This window comes from Poeciliopsis prolifica, unplaced genomic scaffold (assembly GCF_027474105.1).
Source record: "Poeciliopsis prolifica strain line A6 unplaced genomic scaffold, Auburn_PproV2 SCAFFOLD015, whole genome shotgun sequence".
NCBI classification, from domain to species: domain Eukaryota; kingdom Metazoa; phylum Chordata; class Actinopteri; order Cyprinodontiformes; family Poeciliidae; genus Poeciliopsis; species Poeciliopsis prolifica.
In genome coordinates, this window is record NW_026562390.1 from 7830018 (window position 1) to 7850932 (window position 20915).

At 37.0% G+C, this 20915-nt stretch overlaps 1 protein-coding gene across 1 annotated transcript; it reads left to right on the forward strand.

Moving 5' to 3' along the window:
- Positions 1-25: 25 nt before the first annotated feature.
- On the forward strand, positions 26-19644 carry LOC129366467 (prolactin-releasing peptide receptor-like). The gene is made up of 5 exons (XM_055040341.1): positions 26-2070; positions 9745-9807; positions 11387-11477; positions 16343-16812; positions 18496-19644. The coding sequence occupies exons 1-5, from the start codon at positions 2015-2017 to the stop codon at positions 19127-19129; spliced, it is 1314 nt and encodes a 437-aa protein (XP_054896316.1). The 5' UTR covers positions 26-2014; the 3' UTR covers positions 19130-19644.
- The last annotated feature ends 1271 nt before the right edge of the window (positions 19645-20915 follow it).

Sequence of the window (20915 nt, forward strand, 5' to 3'; positions counted from 1 at the left end):
AGAAACACAGATGCCTCATAAACATTTCCAACAGATAAGTTGAATAATGACTACTGCTGTCACTCTTCTTCTGTCCAGTCAGTAAAATCCATTTGCTTAATTGGTCACAATGGTCCTTTGCTGAGTCAGCCCTGTTTCACTGCACGTCATTGCATTAACAGGTTGTCACTATATTAGGAAGGCAATAAAATGTGTTCGAATCAAGAGGATGCAATAAAGAGATGCAGCTGAAAGAAAAAGTTATAACTCACTTTAATGCAGTGCTTACACTCAAAGAGACCACCAGGGGGAGCCAGACTTACATACATGTTTGGCTGCAGAGCTCTTTGGAGAATGATTGCATCATTTGTGCTGAACCTTTTTGTAAATAGTAAAGTTAATATGTTCTCATTGGCTTCTTTGTAACGAGCAGAAGAATATCCAATCATTCTGATGTGTTTTTGGAAAAACTGCATCGTTTCAAACCTCGTCAGATTCGTTGTTCATAAAATTAAACGTCTGAAGAGCTGCCTCCATTCATGTCTTTCTCTTGGGGCGATGCCGCCCTTTGTGACTATCTGCTGAAGACCTCATTTAGTCGCTTCCAATTTGACGAGACTCCCAGGAAAAGGTTACTGTGCAAGATTTCTGCTGTTTATTCTTGCAATCTTCTTCATGCTGTGCTAAAAGTATTTTCAAACTTTATGGAGAAAGAATCGCGCGTGTGTTTTCTGAATCAAAGGAAATCTCTTATTCACTGCAAAAGATGAACTCTGGAAAATTTAAACAAGAGAAAAAATGAATTCAGCTGAATTTTGACTGAATAATGTCTATCACTCATCAAATACTGCTCAAACATTTCTGAAACATCCTGCATCAGTAAATGCATCCCCAGAAGGAATGCTATTACTATCAGTTTAATCGTTGTGTATCTTGGGAAAATAAATTTCAAACTTACTTATTGTAGTAAAGTCCAGGGCCGAACCAAGGCTCGGTGAGGCCTTGAGCAGAACTCGATTTCAGTCGCATCACATAAGCCACCAAACCACCACAAACACCTCTTTTAAACTGCATATTCTTGTTATGTTGCGCAATACCTTAACACAACAAATTGTATACTTAAATGGTAAATAAAGACCAGTTTCCTGCCAGAATGAGTCTCTTTATAGCATTGCTTGTGGGCAATATATCTTACACAGTTGGTATTTATTTCCATTTAAATTGATTGTGTGCCATCATAACAGCCAACAGCACATAAATAAATAGTTGTGTTAGAAGATTTCTGGGAAAATGATGCAGTGTTGCAGCTCTTTGACTTCTTTTCAGAGCCCAGCTTTAATGATCAAAACTTCAACATCTGGAAGTAGCTGTGGCCCAATTAATGTTGGAAATGCACCTCTGTTTGATCAGCATGATGCAATTCTGTATCATCAACAAAAATTAATTATGTCTTGTTCCACTGTGCAATGCAAAAGATGTCACCAAAAATACATAATAAGCAGGCACAGCGTGAGATGTACAAGTCATCTATGATTTTGGAAATCAATTATAAAATTGAGCATCAAAAACGTTTAGAGCTTGAAGTGGGCCTTTTTGTAAATTAACTAAGTTTTCTTTAAAAATTAAAATGCTTTGTTTGTCCACATATTCACTTGACTAGTTTGATGTTTGTGACAAAATCATTTTAAAAAAATGGTTTGCAAGCCATGCAGAAAGGCACAACCAACTGCAGATTTTAAGGGATAGAGTGGTGATTTACTACAGCTGGAGAAAACAGTTCATGCTTTAAATGCCATTTTATTCCTAAAATCAATTTAATTTTGTTTCATGATAATAAAAACTTTTGCATTCTCTCTTCACTTGCAGAGAATGTACATTTGATGGGAGCTAGAGGATGCTTTCTTTACTCTGACAATCAAACAACCCAGAGAAAAGATGAAAGAAAAGCCCATCCAAAGGATAAAAGAGCATGTGACTGACGCAGGAAGACCACAAGAAGACAGCGAGAGGACACGGCTGTTTAATTCAAGGATGCATGGAAGAAATCTGGGCTTCCGTCTGTTCCAGGCGAACTAAGGACAGCATGTTATTGTGAGTTATATGTGAGGAATATGCTGCAAACAGTTTAAAAAGCAGACATTGATGTTTCTGATCTACTCAAAATGCAATCAGGAGTAAACTGAGAGGAGCAGGGGCTAAAAATAAACGGAGCAGACAAATACACAGTTGTGTAATTTCAAAATATGAAACACATTTTTTGGTGAAAAAAAAAAGTAATTATACCTTCTTGCCCTGTGAGAACTCAAAACATAATAAAACCACAACAATGTGCCAGATTTAATCAAAGCAAAATTGCACAAAAAGAGCATAGAGTCTAAGGAGAAAATACAATTTTAATGACTCTACAGGCAGAAATAAAAAATGGGTAATATAGGTAAAGAATGTGCGATAATATGAGTTTTATGTTTTCATTTCCCCATAAATCTAAAAAATATGTACAGAGTGCAGCTCATCTCTGGACTTTCTGTTCATGTCCTTAAATGGAAAATCAAACTCTTAGATTTATTTATTAATTATTAACATTAAAAAGAAGATTGAGTTTTATTATTGAGGTGGACACATGTGGAGAGCTGTTTCATTCAAAATTAGACTCCTCTTTTAAAAAGGATAGTCTTTCAAACATATATTTAAATATATAAATGTATAAATATATATAAATGTATAAATGTATAAATATATATAAATGTATGTGCTTGAAATAAAGCAAAGAAGTTCAGTGGGTAGATTCACCACTTCTGGAAAAGTAGAACTGTTGGTGGCAGTCTTTGAGTTTGATGAGCTTCTAATTGTCCTTATTTACTGTACAAACTCATTTGCAACCAGTTTATTCAGTAATGACCAAATCTGTCCAGAAGGAGCAGGTCTAATTAACACAAACAAGGACGGCTTCTCCTCTTGTCACGGCCTGTTTTTTTTATGCTTATCTGTTACTGTAACACAGAGCAGCTTTCCTGCAGCAGGTCACGTTTTATACTTCACATTATCTTATTAAAATTAATGGCAATTAAATAAGTAGTTGCATCATTCTGTATTATCTTTCTCTGCAGTTGGTGACAATATTGATTCAGATTAAAAATGTACAAAAAGGCAAAGAGACACATAGTACTGTGGAGATAAGAGGTTCCATCCATCCATCCATCCATCCATCCATCCATCCATCCATCCATCCATCCATCCATCCATCCATCCATCCATCCATCCATCCATCCATCCATCCATCCATCCATCCATCCATCCATCCATCCATCCATCCATCCATCCATCCATCCATCCATCCATCCATCCATCCATGCTTCTCATCCAAAATTAGGTTGCTGAGGGAACAGATCCAGAAGGAAAACTCAGACGTCCCTCCTCTCCCTTGCAACACACCGACAGCTTTCTCCACCACAGCAGTGTGGAGCAGTGCCTGTATTATGGCGGCTGAAGCTGCAGTCTGTCTTTTTAAGGCTTTAGGCTGTCATAAATTACCTGCAGTGCATAAATTTCTCTCTTTTTGCCTTTTTCTTTTTTTCCTTCATCATTGTTGTGCTGAGTTTCCTCTGCTGGTGCTGCTGTGAAGCTCTCACGGTATAGAACCAATCAGGACTCCCAGATCATTTATCTTGGTAGTAACGAACATGGGTTCAGTATCTTCCTCCAGACCTTTATTTCTAATATTCACTTTAATCTAAAAAAAGACTTTAGATTAAAATGACCAACTAACAGCTGCTCAGCTGCTTTTGATTACGTCTCTCCAAGACTGATTCAACACAAGGAATCTGATAAATCTAGCCTGTTACCTAGTTATGTTTGGTTGTTGTGTCTCTTGAAGTGCTAACTGCAGTTCCAGATTGTGAATTTTCTTAGTTACTCTGGTTTATAAACTTCTCAAGCTGGTGGTTATCCCTGTAACCTTTGCAAATGTTTCAACCACACTTCTTCCTTCCACTTAACATTCCACTGTCTGCTTAACAACTATCATAACATGCCAGATTTCTTGGTTATTGCCACACAGAAATATTGTGGAAGAAACTTAAAAGCACTATCAGGTTACCCCTTGAAAACAATGAAAACTTTTTTTCTTGATTTTCAGTCTTGACTGAGTTTAGAGAGAAATGTATTGTTTTGGTGTCAGCTGACGTGCCTTTCGGTCAGAGATTAGACATTTCCACACATATCTGCCAGCTGGGGAACAAAAAAAAACCTAGAAAAAAAATGTAGAGTTAAAGTAAGGTGACAGATTCTTCCTGAGCTGAGGGAAAATCTGCTACCTGCCTTGAAAACAGCACACATCTACATGTTTGTTTTTCTTTGTCTTTCACCTCTATTGTTAACAAAAATCTGACGAAAGAAACCATTCAAACATTTATGACCGTATCTCTCCTTTAAAAGCTACCTTATGTTTTTAGTATTAAAAACAATTCCTGATTTGAATTCAGTGGAGTCCATGCTGTGCAGTTTAAATCTTTTACGATGTCTCTCTAAATATTTTATTTCTGAAAGAAACAATCACTGCAACTCGAAAGACAACCAACAAGTAAAAGATAAAAAGACGTCAGAAAATAGAAGGAGACCTGCTGTTGCATACACACCTAAAAACAGAGAGAGAGAGAGAGAGAGAGGAGATTAGTCCTTAATAATCACCACCTGATTGATCGGCAGCTATAAAGGAAATATGACTAATTAATCTGGAATGAAATATACTGTGTAAGTTCCTCACATTAATCATTTAATGTGAGAAAGCATGTTGAAAATTAATAAATATTTTGTGAAAAAAAAAATAAAATAAAATAAACCAAAAGAGATAATTCATAGGACTAAGAAAAACTAGCAGGAAAACTAATAAAAATGTAAAAATATTCTAAACCACAAAAAATACAGTAATTGAGAGAAATTAATAATTATTTAAATTATCTAAATAAATTGTTTTCAACAAGATTTTTTCCAGATCCATAACATGCTCATGATTTCTTCTAACTTTACTTAATGTTTGTTGTGTTAAACCCCAAATCTGTGTTTTAAGTAGTAAAAGATATTTCATGAACCTAATAAACCTTTTCAACATAAACATATCTTCATGTAGCTTCTCAGATTGATTCAAAATGTTGATCAAATTAAAAACGAAGATGCCAAGATTGACCAGAGTTCAAAGCTGGTTTTTAAAAGCTCCAGGCAGAAACTTCACATGGAGGCAGCAACATACCGACATGATAGCATCTGTGTTTTCAATTTCCAACTCAGAACATGTAAAAAAAATCTGGTTGTTTGACCTTCAGGCGAAAAGAGGAGCAGAGAAGATGGAGTCAGACTATTAACAACATTAACAACCTGATTAGTGCAGATTAACGAGAGCCAGCTGATGAATCGATGACTGATCAGTACTCTTGTGAAAAAAGGTTAAATAGACTCTACTGGTGAATAGTTTTCTCACTGACAAAAGAATGGTTTTACCTGGGCTGGATAATGCACACACGTATTATAAATCTATTTTTAAAAGCTTGTTTTCATTTGCCTAAAAATGTCGTATATGTCCATAAGAATCCTGCTTAGAAAAACACTTTATTCATCTCCTAATCAGCTGTTAATGTTTTCCCTATCCGTGTGTATTTTTTTATATGAAACCAAATAAGCTTGTTTGTTACTTGTTGCTTTGTTTGCATAATGCAGTAACAGGCAGCATTATGCAAAGAACGCGAAGTGACAGATGGTACTATGAAACGTGTCGTAATTGGAGACTCATCTGGGAGAATTAATTGAAACAGTCGTCTCTTGAAATCAAGACTTTTTCAATGTAAATGACATCCTACTCTTCATTTGTCGGATGAAAACATTTTCCTATTATCTCCCATTTTTCAGCTAATGTTGATTGAAAAGAAATCAACGCCTATTAAAAACATTACGGTTGCTATTCTCCCCTCGTAGGACGGATGGTAATGAATTCAGTATTCAGATCCCATCTGACTGTTCACTCAAGCTGAAGGTGGTCAAAATTAGAGAATGAACTATTCCCCATGCGGATTTAAAATATCTAAGGAACTAATCTGAATACTGATTTATGAGGAGTGAGAGGGTGAAGCACCTTAAGGATGGAGAGGAAAAAGTGGGGGTTTTATTTTGTTCATGAGAGACCGACTTCATGACCAGGAGGCTCTGAAATTACATTTATTAATATGAAACAGAGCGGGGAAAGGAGAAGCCCAAAGCTGTTGTCTTGTTAAATGTGCTGAGTCTGGCCCCAAAGGTTGCTATAAATACATTAATCTGAAATATTAAAAAAGAAAAACTGATTCAGACAGAGCAATTGTTCACTGCAGTCTAATAGTTGTTGTGAAACACATTGTCACCCTGCAGAACAAAATCTGATACTCTGACATGCATGGATGCTAATCTGAAACAGGCTACTCTTGTTTTGTGTGGGGTTTTTTAATTCAGATTGCATCTTGTCTGGACATGTTGTCCACTTAATAAGAGGTAAATATCTGCCAGCAGACAGCCATGGTTGTTATAAAAACTGTAAAATATCCAAAGGTTAACGTGTTTACTTTCATTCTTGTCCAGAACAAGTTTTACCTTCAGCTATAAACCTGTGCACTCTGGGAGTTCTTTGTGTTTCTCTCAATTTCTCAGCTTCTATTTGGTGAAAAATCTACTCCCAGCTTTCCCCAGTGCTCTCACTCCCTGTTTCATGATTTTCTGTTTTTACACTCAGATTTTCTATTAGATCTGAACTCTTGGGCCCAAAACAGAGTCCAGGTTGCACATCTTTATAATGTGAACAGCCTGAATTCCCAGCTGCAAGAGAATATTGTTTAAAAAAAAAAACATTTTAAAGGAAAATCCACACATTACATCCTGACTATACCTTTGTAAATTAGAGCTACAGCTACAAAATGCCATAAGAATACAAAATGCTCATGACTGATGGGAAGAACATCCACAGACGCGTAATCCAATTGCAGGAACTGAATGTAAAATGCATCAGATAGAAGAAGCTATCAGAAGCAACTCTGGGCTCTTTTATCAAACAAAAGGATTTAGAAACATGTAATAAAGACAAACAAGGAGCCAGAAGAATTAAGAAGTTTCACGTAAAAAGAAATAAAGCCTCACTGAAACACATTGAATAAGTAAGCTCAGGATTTTCTTTGTTCATCCTAATCAATGTGGAATTGAGTTCACAAAAATAAAATACCAGACACTTCCATTGAGATTCCCCCAATTTAATATACAACTATATGTAAATGTGAGATTCCTTCTATTGGTAGATCAAAAAATGATCTTCTGGTGAAGTTATGTAGAGGATCTCAAGCAAACAACTAACAGAAGCAAGAAATTATCTTTGTTGTACAGAACAATAAGCTCATAAGCAATGCATTTCGTTATTGCTATGAATGACTATTTTTATTTTTAGCTTTAATATTGGCCTCTATTAGTCTCATGCAAAAGCTAAAAAAATGTTTAAAAACTCAGTGATGGTAATATCCATTTTATTGCACGTCCTATTCATTTTGAAATGCTGAAAGGTAATGCTGAATTTAAAATGGCTGTAACTGCATTTTCCTTTTTTCTATAAAAGTCCCTCTTTGTGCTTAAATTGTTTTGGCTGTTTTCCATGTGAATATCTCACTGAATATTACCCAATCGTGTTTATATGGAAATCAGCTCTGCTATATTCACCATCAGCCCCGTGCAGCTGCTGCTCACCCTCTTAATTTAAACACCTCAGTACTCATCGCTTTTTGACTTGATGATATTAGCAAATTTAAAATAGACCAATAATAGCTAAACTGTATTTCTGAACACCAACCCTGACAAATCTAACTGGGCCGGTTTGCAGGATTGGTTCTCTGGGTTTGTTTTACATGAAAACCTCACTTTCTGGATCCATTTTTTGCTTATCACAGAACCAGGATGAAAACAATAATATTTCATAATACCAACTCGTTTAACCTTTTCTTTCATTTGGCTCAAAATATTACAAAATAAATGCTCGCCTCCTATATTTTATATTCTTTTCACAGGACAGTTTCATGCCTGAGTCATTTCTTCCTCCACAAGCCAACTTTATATATTCTGCACTTCTGTGTACATTATCAGCGACTGAGCTTCACAAAGAGCACAGTTTCTAGACTGAGTTCATTAACGTGGTGAGGAGAGAACATGCAGTCCTGCTAAGTCAAATGGAGATGGGATTTGCCAAAGAGGAACAGTGCTGTGATTATCAAGTTTCCACATTACTGAGAAATTCCTGAGTGTTTAGAGCTCCCTGGTGTATAAGTTAAAAAACGAGGAAGCGCTCTGAAAGTCTAATGTGATGCCCCATTCAATTGTGCTGCATTATCTTTGCCGGGGTGTGAAACATCGTCATCTCCTCCAAAATGAAAGAAGGGTTCAGTTAGAATCTGGACGGATGGATTAAGTTATCAGATTTAAAGTAAAGCCTTTAAATCATGGTTTGAATATGTATTTTTTAACAAATTGTAACAGATTATCTTTATTATTTTAGGCTCTTAAGGGTAGAAGACCCACTGCAGCACAAAACATGCAACAAGTTTTTCTGAGCTGTTTTTTATGCGAGTGGTTTAATTTAATATTCTTCAGAACCTGGGTCTCCTTCTTTCTGAAAGTGTTTCAGATAAATGTTACAATAACAGGGGTACGAAATTTCCAATTAATGATCACTTTGTCTAGAAGAACACGGTGTCCGGTCAACGAATGGGTAAATGAAAAGTGAGTTTTATGTAAATATGATGCACAGGGTGCAAAACGTAGCTGTTATTAGCAGCACATCATTGTCAGGTTAATATCAAGTCAATGAGTCATTACGGCAGAGGCAAATGTTTCACATTAACCTATCTCTCTCTTTTTTTTTAAATATAGGAGCTATATGATTTGAATAGATCAACTGGTTGCTTACAGTAGCTTATCCCCTCTGATCTCAGGGTAAAAATAGTTTTCATTTCTCTCTTTATTTGTCTTCTAATCCATCAAGCCCTGTGACAGGCAAGTGGCATCTTTTGGATTTAAATGTTAATTGTGTCTGACTCACAAAGTGGCTAACATTTTCTTTATTATGATTATTTTGTGACTAACAATAAAATGTTGTTCATCGGCGTAGGTTTGCAGGGAGACGGACAAACAATGAGTGAAACTCAGAACTAAGCAGCCCCTGGCACATGTAGCTATCAGAACTGGTGTCCAACAACAGAAATAAACCAATGACCTCAGACAACAACCCCTGAAAGTCACATCTGAACGCGTTCAGATAATATGCTTAATGAGATCTTCTGCCAATTATGCAGGTGCAAATAGTCTACAAATGTGTCCAGGAGAAGAAAATTAGCAGGAGAACCTGTTTCAAACAAATCAGCTCCAAAGATTCTGCTTCCCAGCTTCTGTCTTCAAGCACAACTCATCTCTGTCAGCTGCCTGCTTCCTCAGCAGCTGACCATGCAGATTATTCTCCATCATATTTCATGATCATTTACCCATTGATTTACAAGTTTATCTGACATTTCTGCAAGTTGTGCCCTATACAATTACAACAGATTAAAGATTGCAATAAGTGAAGTGAGTTATTATTTAGATTGCTTTGCCTCAGCCTATGATAAAAAGGTCATTTTCTAATTATTTACCGAAGAGGTTTTAATATCTGTGACTCTGTCGCTTGGAGCTCAAACACAATCAGAAGTGAATAATTGTGCAATTTAAAACCTTTTACAGATGGACACGCTGTCAATATCAGAGTTATTTACTCTCACCTGGCAACAGCGCTCTAAAATGGAGGTATTTACAAAACCATTTTGTTTTTTTTATATATATATGTAAAAGCTGTCCTTCGCACGTTCAATTACAGGAGTGAAAAAAAGAACAAAATTATGTAACTGGGATTTTTTTTTTTTATCAGTGATTCAGTTGTACAATACATAACAGCATGTTTTATTGAGCTTGAACGCAACTAAATTTGTACCTTTGCAGATGTGTAATAGAAAAAATAATTAGACGTGATCTTCACACTTGAATCTGGTCATTTTGCTTTTTGTCATTTCTTATTTTTGCAGTTTTGGTTTGTTGTTTTGCAGAAGGCTCGAGAGCAGAAACTATTGCAGGACAAAGTTTATTTAATGGTGAAAATAAAAGGAAACCTTACAGGTGGAATCACAGATAATAGAGTGAAGGGACATTAACAGGCAGATGAACGGGGAAAGGATATCAGGAGGACCCAGTAATGAAAAATGAGAGCCATCTATACAATGGATGCAGTAAATAACAAAAAAAGAACAACTTTGATCGAAGAAAAAAAAAACAAATGCACAAAAAAACAATCTAAAGGAATAAATATAGAAAGTGAACATAAAGAAATTTACTGAAATTGCAATGTTTGACTCAGAGGAGTGAACAGAATATGGCAATACCTGCAAAAATAGATAAATGATCAAAGCCCCCAATGATAGCATCTTGGTTGTTTTCCCCCCAAAACAACATCTGTCACTTGCCATTTTACATCAATCATTCAGCAGTTTGTGTCCAATCTTTTTTACTTTTAATTGTGTCCAATGTTTTTAATTTTTTAATTTATTCACAGATCAGACATGAAATACATTTTTTTCCTGTCAAAAATTAGATGTATGAAAAGCTCTCTGCGGAGGCTATTTAACTGCAGCTAATTTTAAAATTATGTTTTTTAATCCACTTATGGTCAAGGATGGTCAAATGAAAAATCTATGAAAAAACTGTGTGATATAAGATCTTCAAAAACTAATAAAGTTTTAAAATAAATTAAGAGGCTTGAGAATTTTGAACTATTTAACTTCTAAGAGAAATATAAGTTGATACTTAATTGTTAAATGTTTTGTTTTCAAGTATAATGGGAGAAGATTGGGAGTTGAAATGGGTACGAACTGATGATCCTTGACTCTAATTTCCGTGTTTTCAGATACACAGTGAAACCAAAACCATTAAGGCAAGCTGTCATTTTTAAATATGTGATTTCAGACCAGAGTCAAAATATCCATTGAAGAATCAACTAATTTTGTTTTAAAGCTGAAGAACAAGCAGCTCATTGATACAGAGTTGTAGAAAATCTGCCTTTTTACATTAGCATGTCATTAAAAAAAACACAATAAATCTACCCTTCACATTCCTATGAGCAGAAATATAATCCTGCTTCACACCGAACTGCCTCTCTGACCTGACCACTAACTAATCAAACGTCATCACCAAGTCCAACCCAAACATCAATCTTTGTTGGTTTCTCTGCCATCTAATTGGCTCCCCATCATTTCCACAGACGTCTCAGATTTATCTCCTCTCCCTCTGCGCTCTGCACGCCTCCCACCTTCTTTCTCTCCGTTTAAACCAGCAGCAGCTTCAGCTCCCTCACCGAGGAAAAGCACACTGTCAAGGTCCATTGGTACCAGTCCTCACTTCTCTTCAACGGAGAAATATCAGACCAGGTAAGTTAGGCTCTATCATTAAAAAGCATTGCATTGGCTCAATTTATCTAACAAGAGGGACTTACTGTGTGTAGATTCATTGATATGTAATTATTTTTTTTGCTAAAAGCAGCGGAAGAAATGATTAGCTTTAAGATGAAGGATTTATATTGATATATTCTAGAAGTGCAATAACAATGGCTTTTCAAGTGATAGATTAAAATCAATCAGTTTGAAAAGAGAAAACTTACATATCTGGCTAATAAATATATTTTAAAAACTTAAGTCTTATTTTTTTTTTTATATGGGAAATGTTATGCATTTGGAGTTCTGCTTTGTAGTTAAATTTTTAATTTCTGTGATTTTATGTGCAAAATTCAGATATTTTTTTCCCTCCCCAAGCACTAAAAAAAAAAAAAATTACATTTGATACTGAAAACCAGGACAACACATATTGTATTGAGAAAACAAGAGGAAAAGACTGAGAACAATAACAGTTTCCAATGAAAATATTATTCTGCAGGCAAACTGGCAACAAAGCACGAGGAGGTCACATTGCTACAAAGGATTCCCTCTGGCAGGTTTCTGCAGCACCGGTCCAAAGCATCCTTTGGGGCACAGATAAATGGGCAGGGCTGATTATGTGATGATGTGGAGAGCAGCAGCTAGAATGCGAGTGCGACCGCCTTTCAGGAGAGAAACATCAATGCATTTGTTGAATTTAAACTAATTTTAACTTAGCTGCTAACTCATACTGGACATGTCAGAAAAATGCATCTGAATCCACCTTATTTCTATTCAGCTTTATGCTTGAAAATAATAGAACTGGAGAAAAAAAAGCTGCCTGTCTTCTTGTCCTCACTGCTTTTAAGAGCCATCAGAATCGTGACAAGTTTTTTAAAAATGTCTTACACCTAGAATACCAAGAAAAATGCATCAAAAAACTGTTTTTAAAATTCAGAGGACAGCAACGGCTCACACCAACTTTTCTCTGGCCTTTTTTTAAACACCATTTCAGAGATCAATGTCAAGCAGGAAAAAATAAACAGTTTTACTTAAAAGCAATAAAGCAACTTTCTAGTGTGAGTAACAGGATGTTTTGACCAACAGTTGCCTACTTGAGACACGTGGGGACAAAAATCAGATGGTTAACTGGAAACGGCCTGCAGCTGTGAGGGACGGGAAGAAACTGAAGCTAAACAGAGACAGCAGGAAGTATGTCTGATAGGGAACAAGTGAAATGAAAATATGAAATAACACAAAATAATCAGCATACTTTAAATTAGCCTTAACATTCATTTTCTTCACTAGTGGAGACTTGTGTAGTGAGCGCCTAACTTACTGTATTTATTTAAAAAAAAAGGTACCTGGTATTTCTTAATCTTTCTCCACAAGATCCCTGATTATTCTTGTGGAGATTATTATTCTGGGTCCTCGGTTACAAATTGTGCGAGAAACATTTGGTCCTGGCTGGATTATGGTGAAATTCTTTTATTTCTCTTCCTGGATAGTTTCCAAATGGGCTCACTGGAACATTCAGTTAAAAGTATCTGAAACCAATAATGCCAAGCTTGAACTAAACCAACTATTATCAATTTACAGAGACACTGGAATTGGTCACTTGGATTTCTATAACTTTTTGCAGTCTCTTTCTTTCCTTAAAGTGTTGAATACTTGTTTCTGGTGATGTTCCCTCAATTATATAATTTAATTGATCTGTTACATTCGTGTTTTTAGATTTCTTGGGATGTTACAGATAACTGCTTGTCCTTTTAAATACACTTACACGTTTAGTTTAAATTCAGGTTTCGCACAGTATTTTTATTGCATGATATTTTGGAGTATAAAAAAAGTTCTCATAGTAAAACAGACCTCATTAAAATCGTCTACAGTAGTCAAAGCAAAAGACAAAACCTCACATCACATTGTCATTGAAATCCCTGTTCAATACATTCATTGATAGTATAACAGGCTGTCTATGCTTCAACTGTTGCTGAGATTAATCCCCAGTCTGCACCTCAGCACAAATGATGCTAATTAGCAGAGGACAAATGTGAAAAGACAGCAGAACCATGAAGTCTCTGGGCTGCAGGTGACAATAATTCAGTGAAAGAAAATTGTAGCATGCACACTGATGAGCATCCATCTCCTGCCCATCTCCAGGCACAGGGCAACACCGATACAGACAGGACAAACAACCACGCGCACACACTCACACCTAAGGAGAATTTGGGAAAGACCAATTAACCTAACAGTAATGTTTTTGGATTGTGGGAGGAAGCCGGAGTACCTGGAGAGAACCCACGCATGCACAGGGAGAACATGCAAACTCCGTGCAGAAAGACCGGGAATTGAACCCAGGACCTTCTTGCTGCAAGGCAACTGCGCCACTATGCAAGCTGGTTGAATTCTTGTTTCAAATTTGTTCATTTGAAAAAAGAAAAAAAAACAATAAAAATAAAACTGAAAATGCTGTTTTTATACTTTTCTATTTACTCCCAATAGTGCAAAAAAATGACTTTTTCTCAGGTAGATCAGTTTCTGCTTCTCACAGAACTATCTGAATCCCTTCTGATTAAACCCCCTTAAGCTCTGAGTTCTCAGATCTTTTGAGCTGAAGGAGCAGCATCGTCTCTTCTAGAGGTTACTAAAGGATGAATGCCTGAAGCTCCTGAACTCTGAAAGCTCCCACATTGCTGTGTTCAGGCACAAAGGCCAGTTCCTGTCAACAATGCACAACTGTATGTTTGCTTGTCATTCTTAGATTATTTATTCCTCAGAAGATGAGTGCTCTGTTTTGATTCAGAGGTCCAGCGTGGTCGAACTTACAGATGACTCCATGACTTTGTCAAAGTAACTGCAGAGTTTGCTTTGTCAGGTATAAAGGACTAAATGCCAGAAATTGCATCAGCCAGCATTTGTTCAAGTGGTTTTAAGATTTATTTAGAGATATAATTCTGGTGGCTCCTGTGAGTAAAGCACATTTCAGTTTCAGTTCTGAAAGCTGCCAGGGCTTGGCACACTCAGAGATCCACAAAAGTAAAATTGCATACGGGAATTATTTACTGCATTTATTCAGCCTTTTGTTTCTGGGATTCTTCCAACACTACCCTTGTTTTCTTTTTCATATTTCACACTTTAGAAATAGAAGGCATGTTTCATCCATTTGTTTTTTTAGATTCTTTTTTTTATTGAAAAAACAACGAGAATTTTTATCTTACCTTCAAGACAAATGCTCATAAACTGCTACTGTTCTAACTTCCTTGCAGCAGCAAGCTGTGCTGTAACGCTGATATTAGCCTTACTTGAACAAATGACATTTAAGTTTCAGCTGTTATTTTTTTGTATATGTTCCTTTCAGTGCAACATTTTTTAAAGTCTGTCTGAGCCACAATTAATCCAAAAATATGAACACGCATGTCAATTTTAGAATTAGGGTAATTTTGATTCAACTGAGTGTTCTTCTGTTAGGAGATGAGACAGGCATTTCAGATAATACAATAAAAAATATAAACGTAGGAATGTTGACAAAATGATTTTATTTTAAAAAAAAAAAAGTGTTGTTATGACATTCAAAATCTTCTCATAATTACAAGTTTTTTTCACGTGTTTGCCCAAATCAAAATTTGTACATTCTGATTTGGGCAATTAGCTGTGAGGTTGGAAGGCCTCTTTGCCATCATCCTAATATTTCGCCTGCTCTTTTAGACTCTTTCAGATTGAAATTTGGCATTTGACTGGGCTGCTTAAAAATAATACCATTTTCTGTTAGAAGAAACATTCTGGCAAAAGTTAACTTTCTATCTTAATTTGCCCGGTGTATGAAGCTCTTGTCCTTGAGGGAAAATGCTGCGACACCATCTGCATAAAGTTGCAAAAGTTTGCAATGACATTTTTTTTCAGCTGCCAGTTACGTCTGAATTGAATATTTATTGTCAGCAGGGAGAGCTCCATTCAGTTCAGGGTCATCAAAAACCTTCATTAAGTCAAACATTTTTCAAAAGGTTAAAGCCAGCAGTGAAGTCATTTGAATGCATTCATGCTCAGCCTGGTGTGACAGTCACCACATGAGGGCGCGACCCCGTACTTCCTGTGGTTTGTACGTTGGAAGATTTCCAGAGCTCATTAATTAAAATGATAATGACAATGTGATGAAGGTAAACTGTTACAACTTGCCTGGAGGATCTACAAGCCTGATATGGGGAGTTTTTTTTATTTATTATTATTTCTGAAAAACTGTTCTGGTGGCACTGGGATACATGCGTCCAGTTTTGCCTCACAGCTGGGGATCAGAAAATGATGGAGTTTCATTATTTATGTCAGGCTTCGAAGGAATAATGCCTGAGGGTTGAAAGAATATTTTAAAAAATGTGTTGGTGTTTAAATATTTTAATGCACATGTCCTAGTTGAACTTTCATTTGATTTATTCTTGATCAGCTGATGTGGTGACAGGCAGCAGCCCTGGGGAAGCCATGTTTGAATGAGTTCACAAAGAAGGAAAATTTAAAAACGATGCATCTCAGCCATGCTTAGTTATTGTGAATATGCTAAACAGGCCAAACAGAGTGAGTTAATTAATAATGACATTTTTTCTGCAGCACTTGGGATGTAAATTAGGACCTATTGTTGTCATGTGGCGTTTCTAAAACACATATTATTGGTAGATGGAAGGAGTTGCACTCTGCATTTATAATGCACAACCATCTGCCTCATTGTACCTTCTTTACTTCTAAACGAGTTAACGTAAAAGCGTGCTTTTTCTTCCATTTATTAAATGTCATGAACTTTTTTCCCTCTGTGTTTATATTTTTCAAGTGCCTGACAGTCTGACCTTTTAGAGGTGTTGGTGATGTTTAACTATAAACCTGCCACTTTTTTGTTGCAGTGCACCGACAGACAGGAGGCCATGGAGGCTAACTGCAGTCGTCCAACAGGAAGCACGCCGCCTTCCACATCTGCAGAGCAACCTGAGGGGCGGATTTATGAGGTAGCAGTGCAGAGCAACTCCACCAACCGCACCTCACAGTTTGCAGATGTGGCCCTGCTGCAGACGTTCAAGCCTCTCATCATCCCTTGTTACGTGCTCGTGGTTGTTGTGGGCGTCGTCGGGAACTACCTGCTCCTCTATGTCATCTGCCGAACCCGCAAGATGCACAACGTCACCAACTTCTTCATCGGGAACCTGGCTTTCTCAGACATGCTCATGTGTGTGACGTGCGTCCCCTTCACTCTCGCCTATGCCTTCAATCCACACGGCTGGGTCTTCGGCCGCTCTATGTGCTACTTGGTCTTCCTCATCCAACCTGTCACTGTATACGTTTCCGTTTTCACGCTCACAGCTATTGCTGTGGACAGGTGGGTGGAAATACCTGCAAGCAATCACAGCTTTGACAATTGGAAATTTTTAAGTTTTTCTTATATTACTTAGATTTATTTATATACTTATTTTTTAAATATACATGTCTTACAAAAGTGTTCATGCCACATGAAACATTTCCAGTTTTTCATGCTACAACCACAAAATTCGGTGTATCAATTAGGATTTTTGTCATATAAAGCAGTGGATGATTATGATGTTTTTATTTTACTTTTTTTATTTTTACCAGGAAGTTCTTTGGCGTAACAACTCTTTTCTGAGACAAACCTAACTAAGAGGCAAACCAGTGTAAAGCAATCAAAACTAAACAGTTTTAATTTGAAATTGTAATGTATTTTGCTAATTAAAGATTTCTTCTTTTTTTTTCTTCTTATGACTGGAAACATGGGAGTAGTTTTCTCCAAGGCAACTTTATAGCTAAATAAAAGTCATTGTTATTGACTCCTTTGTGTTACTGAAAGTCATGGGAACAAAGTATGAAGTTCACAGTGGTGCATCTTGAAGGCAGCGTTTGCAAAGCGCTGTGAAATATTGTATCTAAGCAATGGAGAACTGTTTGTCTCTATAATCCATTCAGGAAAGTTGTTTGTACAAACCTTTTTCAGCTTCTGACAGGATTCGTGCCAATATCTATCCATATGCTCAAGTAATAGTAGGTATTTCAGCATTGTTTCATGCTACAACCACAAACGGTTTCAGATTTAGGGTGTAAACCAATAGTTGCCTGGTTGACAGATTCTGTTTAATTTTTTTTTCTTACCAAAACAGTCGGTTTAGGATGATGGTCATGTTTGGTAGCTTGGTAGCATTCTCATTTACACTTTTTGAATGATCTTCAGCTCAGTAAAGCCCAGTAAAATACAATGACGTTAGTGGTGTATTGGTTTTACAAGGTATAAATCACTAAGCAAAATGTGGCACAAAAAAAATAAAATGCAATTTTCTAAATAAGAGTGAATTCGCAAGCCAGTGAATGCAATCATGTTGTATTCTTTGAGAACTAGGCACATGAAGGGGAGTATTGATTTGCATGTACAAAAAATTAAAATGAACAATTTGCTCTCCTTAATCAATGATAAGGTCTTGAAGTGGCAAGCAATTACTCAATGTGAAATTTCCTAATCAGTGATCTTCTCGTAAGAGCTAGCATGGTGCAAAAATATATTCTTAAAAATGTCGTTATTATTCTAAGGGAATGTGCAAAACAAATCAAACAAATAAGCAGGTGTGAGCTTCAAATAACTATTTTTCATTTGACTTTCAAGCCTTTATTTATCTTCAGTAAAGCTTCTCTCCTTTAGATTGGATCACTTTAACACAAACTGACAGTTTTAAGTGCTTGTTTTTGTTTTTTTGACACACCTGAGCATCATTTGCTGTCTTTGCAACCTTGACCTTCCAGGTCACAAACTGCTCTGCACAAAGCTGGCTGTCTGATTGAAAAGCAAGTCAGCATCCCTCATTAGATGCACAGAAACAGCTTTAGGCCTAATTAACCCATTTAGCATTTCTCCTCTATCTGATCGCTGGGACTTGAACTTTCAGTTTAATGCTTCCTGTTGCGCAGACGTCACAGCGGCATTAATTCATCAATCAGGCCCTGATAAACCCTCCATTGGCTCTGTCGAGGTTGATAAAGCACCACTCTCCCTCCGTTGCAGATATTACGCCACGGTTCACCCACTGAAGAAGCGAACCACTGTGGCCACTTGTGCCTACGTCCTGATCGGGATCTGGCTGCTGTCCTGCGGCCTGGTGGCTCCGGCGGTGACTCACACCTACCATGTCGAGTTCAAGGAAGAAGGCTTCACCATCTGCGAGGAGTTCTGGTTGGGCCAGGAGACGGAGAGACGGGCCTACGCCTACAGCACGCTGCTGGTCACGTACGTCCTCCCCCTGTCGGCCGTCTTCGTCTCCTACCTCTGCATCACCGTCAAGCTGAAGAAGTGCGTCGTCCCTGGAAACAGGTCGCAAGACCAGGTGTGCGTCCACCAGGCCCGAAAGAGGAAGATCTTCCGCCTCGTCGCTCTGCTGGTGTCCGCCTTCGCCGTTTGCTGGCTTCCCATCCACGTGTTCAACGTCCTGCGAGACATCGACATCCACCTGATAAACAAGCGGTACTTCCTGCTCATCCAGCTGCTGTGCCACCTTTGCGCCATGAGCTCTTCCTGCTGCAACCCCTTCCTCTACGCGTGGCTGCACGATCGCTTCCGCGCGGAGCTGAGGAAGATGATGAAGAGCAGCCATCGCATTGGAGTCCCCGCCAGCCACTGCGCGGCCGGGGTGGTTTTGTAGCCTGCCTTGTTTGCTTATTTGTATTTCTGCGCAGATGGGAACTTGACCAACGCTATCCATCAAGTGCAAGTGCAACCCAGCCACTGTCGAGCAGTAAATAATCTATGCACAAACCAAAAGTCAAGCAATGCGCTGCTGTTCCATCCATCTGATGGAACTGCAAAAATGACTGTAGCCTCAAAAAACAGTAGAAAAGACGTGATTATGTCAAAAATCATCAAGATTTGTATATATGATGAAACTTAAGTTATTTACTTGAGAGCAATCATTTGTATTGTTCATATCAGCAGTAAGAAGAATTAATTTGTTGGTGAAACAAACTGTTTTAAATCCAGGTTGTATCCGAACCTGAGGTGGACCTCACTTAAAATGTTTTAATTGAGTTAATGGCAGGGTCTCTAATGAGTTAATTGCATTTTAATTGAAAAATACTGAGAAAATAAGCAACATTTTCAATTCAAAACTCTGTTTTGTTGCTAAAGTATTGAATAAATAAGCATATGAGATCAAAATCAAAGATATTTATTGTTTATAGTCTGTTATTTAGATTATTGCAAAGTCTCCAAGAAATCTTGAATGTTTCACACAATGTCAGAGTTTTGTGATGACTAAATGGATTCTGATTTAGAATTTTGTTTATTAAAGATGATGAAGCTTCAAATCTTCAAGCTCAGAATCCTTCAATATCTTATGCAAGAGTTGCAAATACAGGCAGAAAGCTCAATATTTGCAAACATGTTTGCAGAAAGTACCCATCTGGGAAACATGAGACGCTGAATGTCACTGTTAAACGAGAGGATCACGACCAAGACCAGATTGAAATTGATGAAAAAAAAAAAGGTTTATTTGGAAAGGAAATGAAGGGAAAATCAAACTATCAGTTCAAATCACGTTTTAGAAATGGTCACTACATGTGACCATTTTTATTTGATTGTTTCTAGTGAGGCTCTTGCGTCACATTGGATCTTCATTTCCTTCTTGAAGCAGTGAGAGGTTAAATTTATGAGGCTGCGCCCCGAGGCTTTCATCATCTTTATGCCAGCAGCAGACGAATGTACACCACCATCGAAGTCATCATCTTATTTTTGAACGTGATCATTTGAAATTGTGTATATATATAGATAGATATATATAAAATCTAACAGTCAATATTGTGTTGTGCTGTGTATCCTTTGTTCCTCATGGTTTTGAAGTTGGTATGAAGTCATATTTATCTGTAGCAGAGGCTATTAGCTGCCAAATTGGCCAAACTATCCACTTTTATTATTGTGTTTATTGCAGAGCTACTACGTCATGTTCTTGACATGCTTCTGTATCTGTCTCAGTGATGATTATTTATAGATACATGGAGGAAAATGACTATTGCATGCATTGATTTTAAATAAGACATTGAATTGGTTTTAAGTAAGACAATACAGCAAACCACACTCAGTTTGGTTTAGAGAAAGAAGTTAAAGCTGCTATAATGGCCGAGCCAGTTACCCAATATATTACTACCATAATTTCCGTACTATAAGCCGCTAATGTTTTTCAGAAGTGTTGAAAACTTCCTCCTTCTCTCTTTGTTGTTACTCTCAATATCACTTTTGTGTCAAGACAAATTCATTCAAAGCAGTCCAGATTTTTAAAACTCCTTGGTTAGAAGCCGATTAGGCTCATGGCGATCAATTACTTTTCCTGGTCAGCTATATTTTTTGCAAACAATGTACGGAAAAAAATAAACATTTATAGTACATATTTCAGTGTAAATCTTAATACTCTTGCAGCTTATAGAAAAGTATGGCCT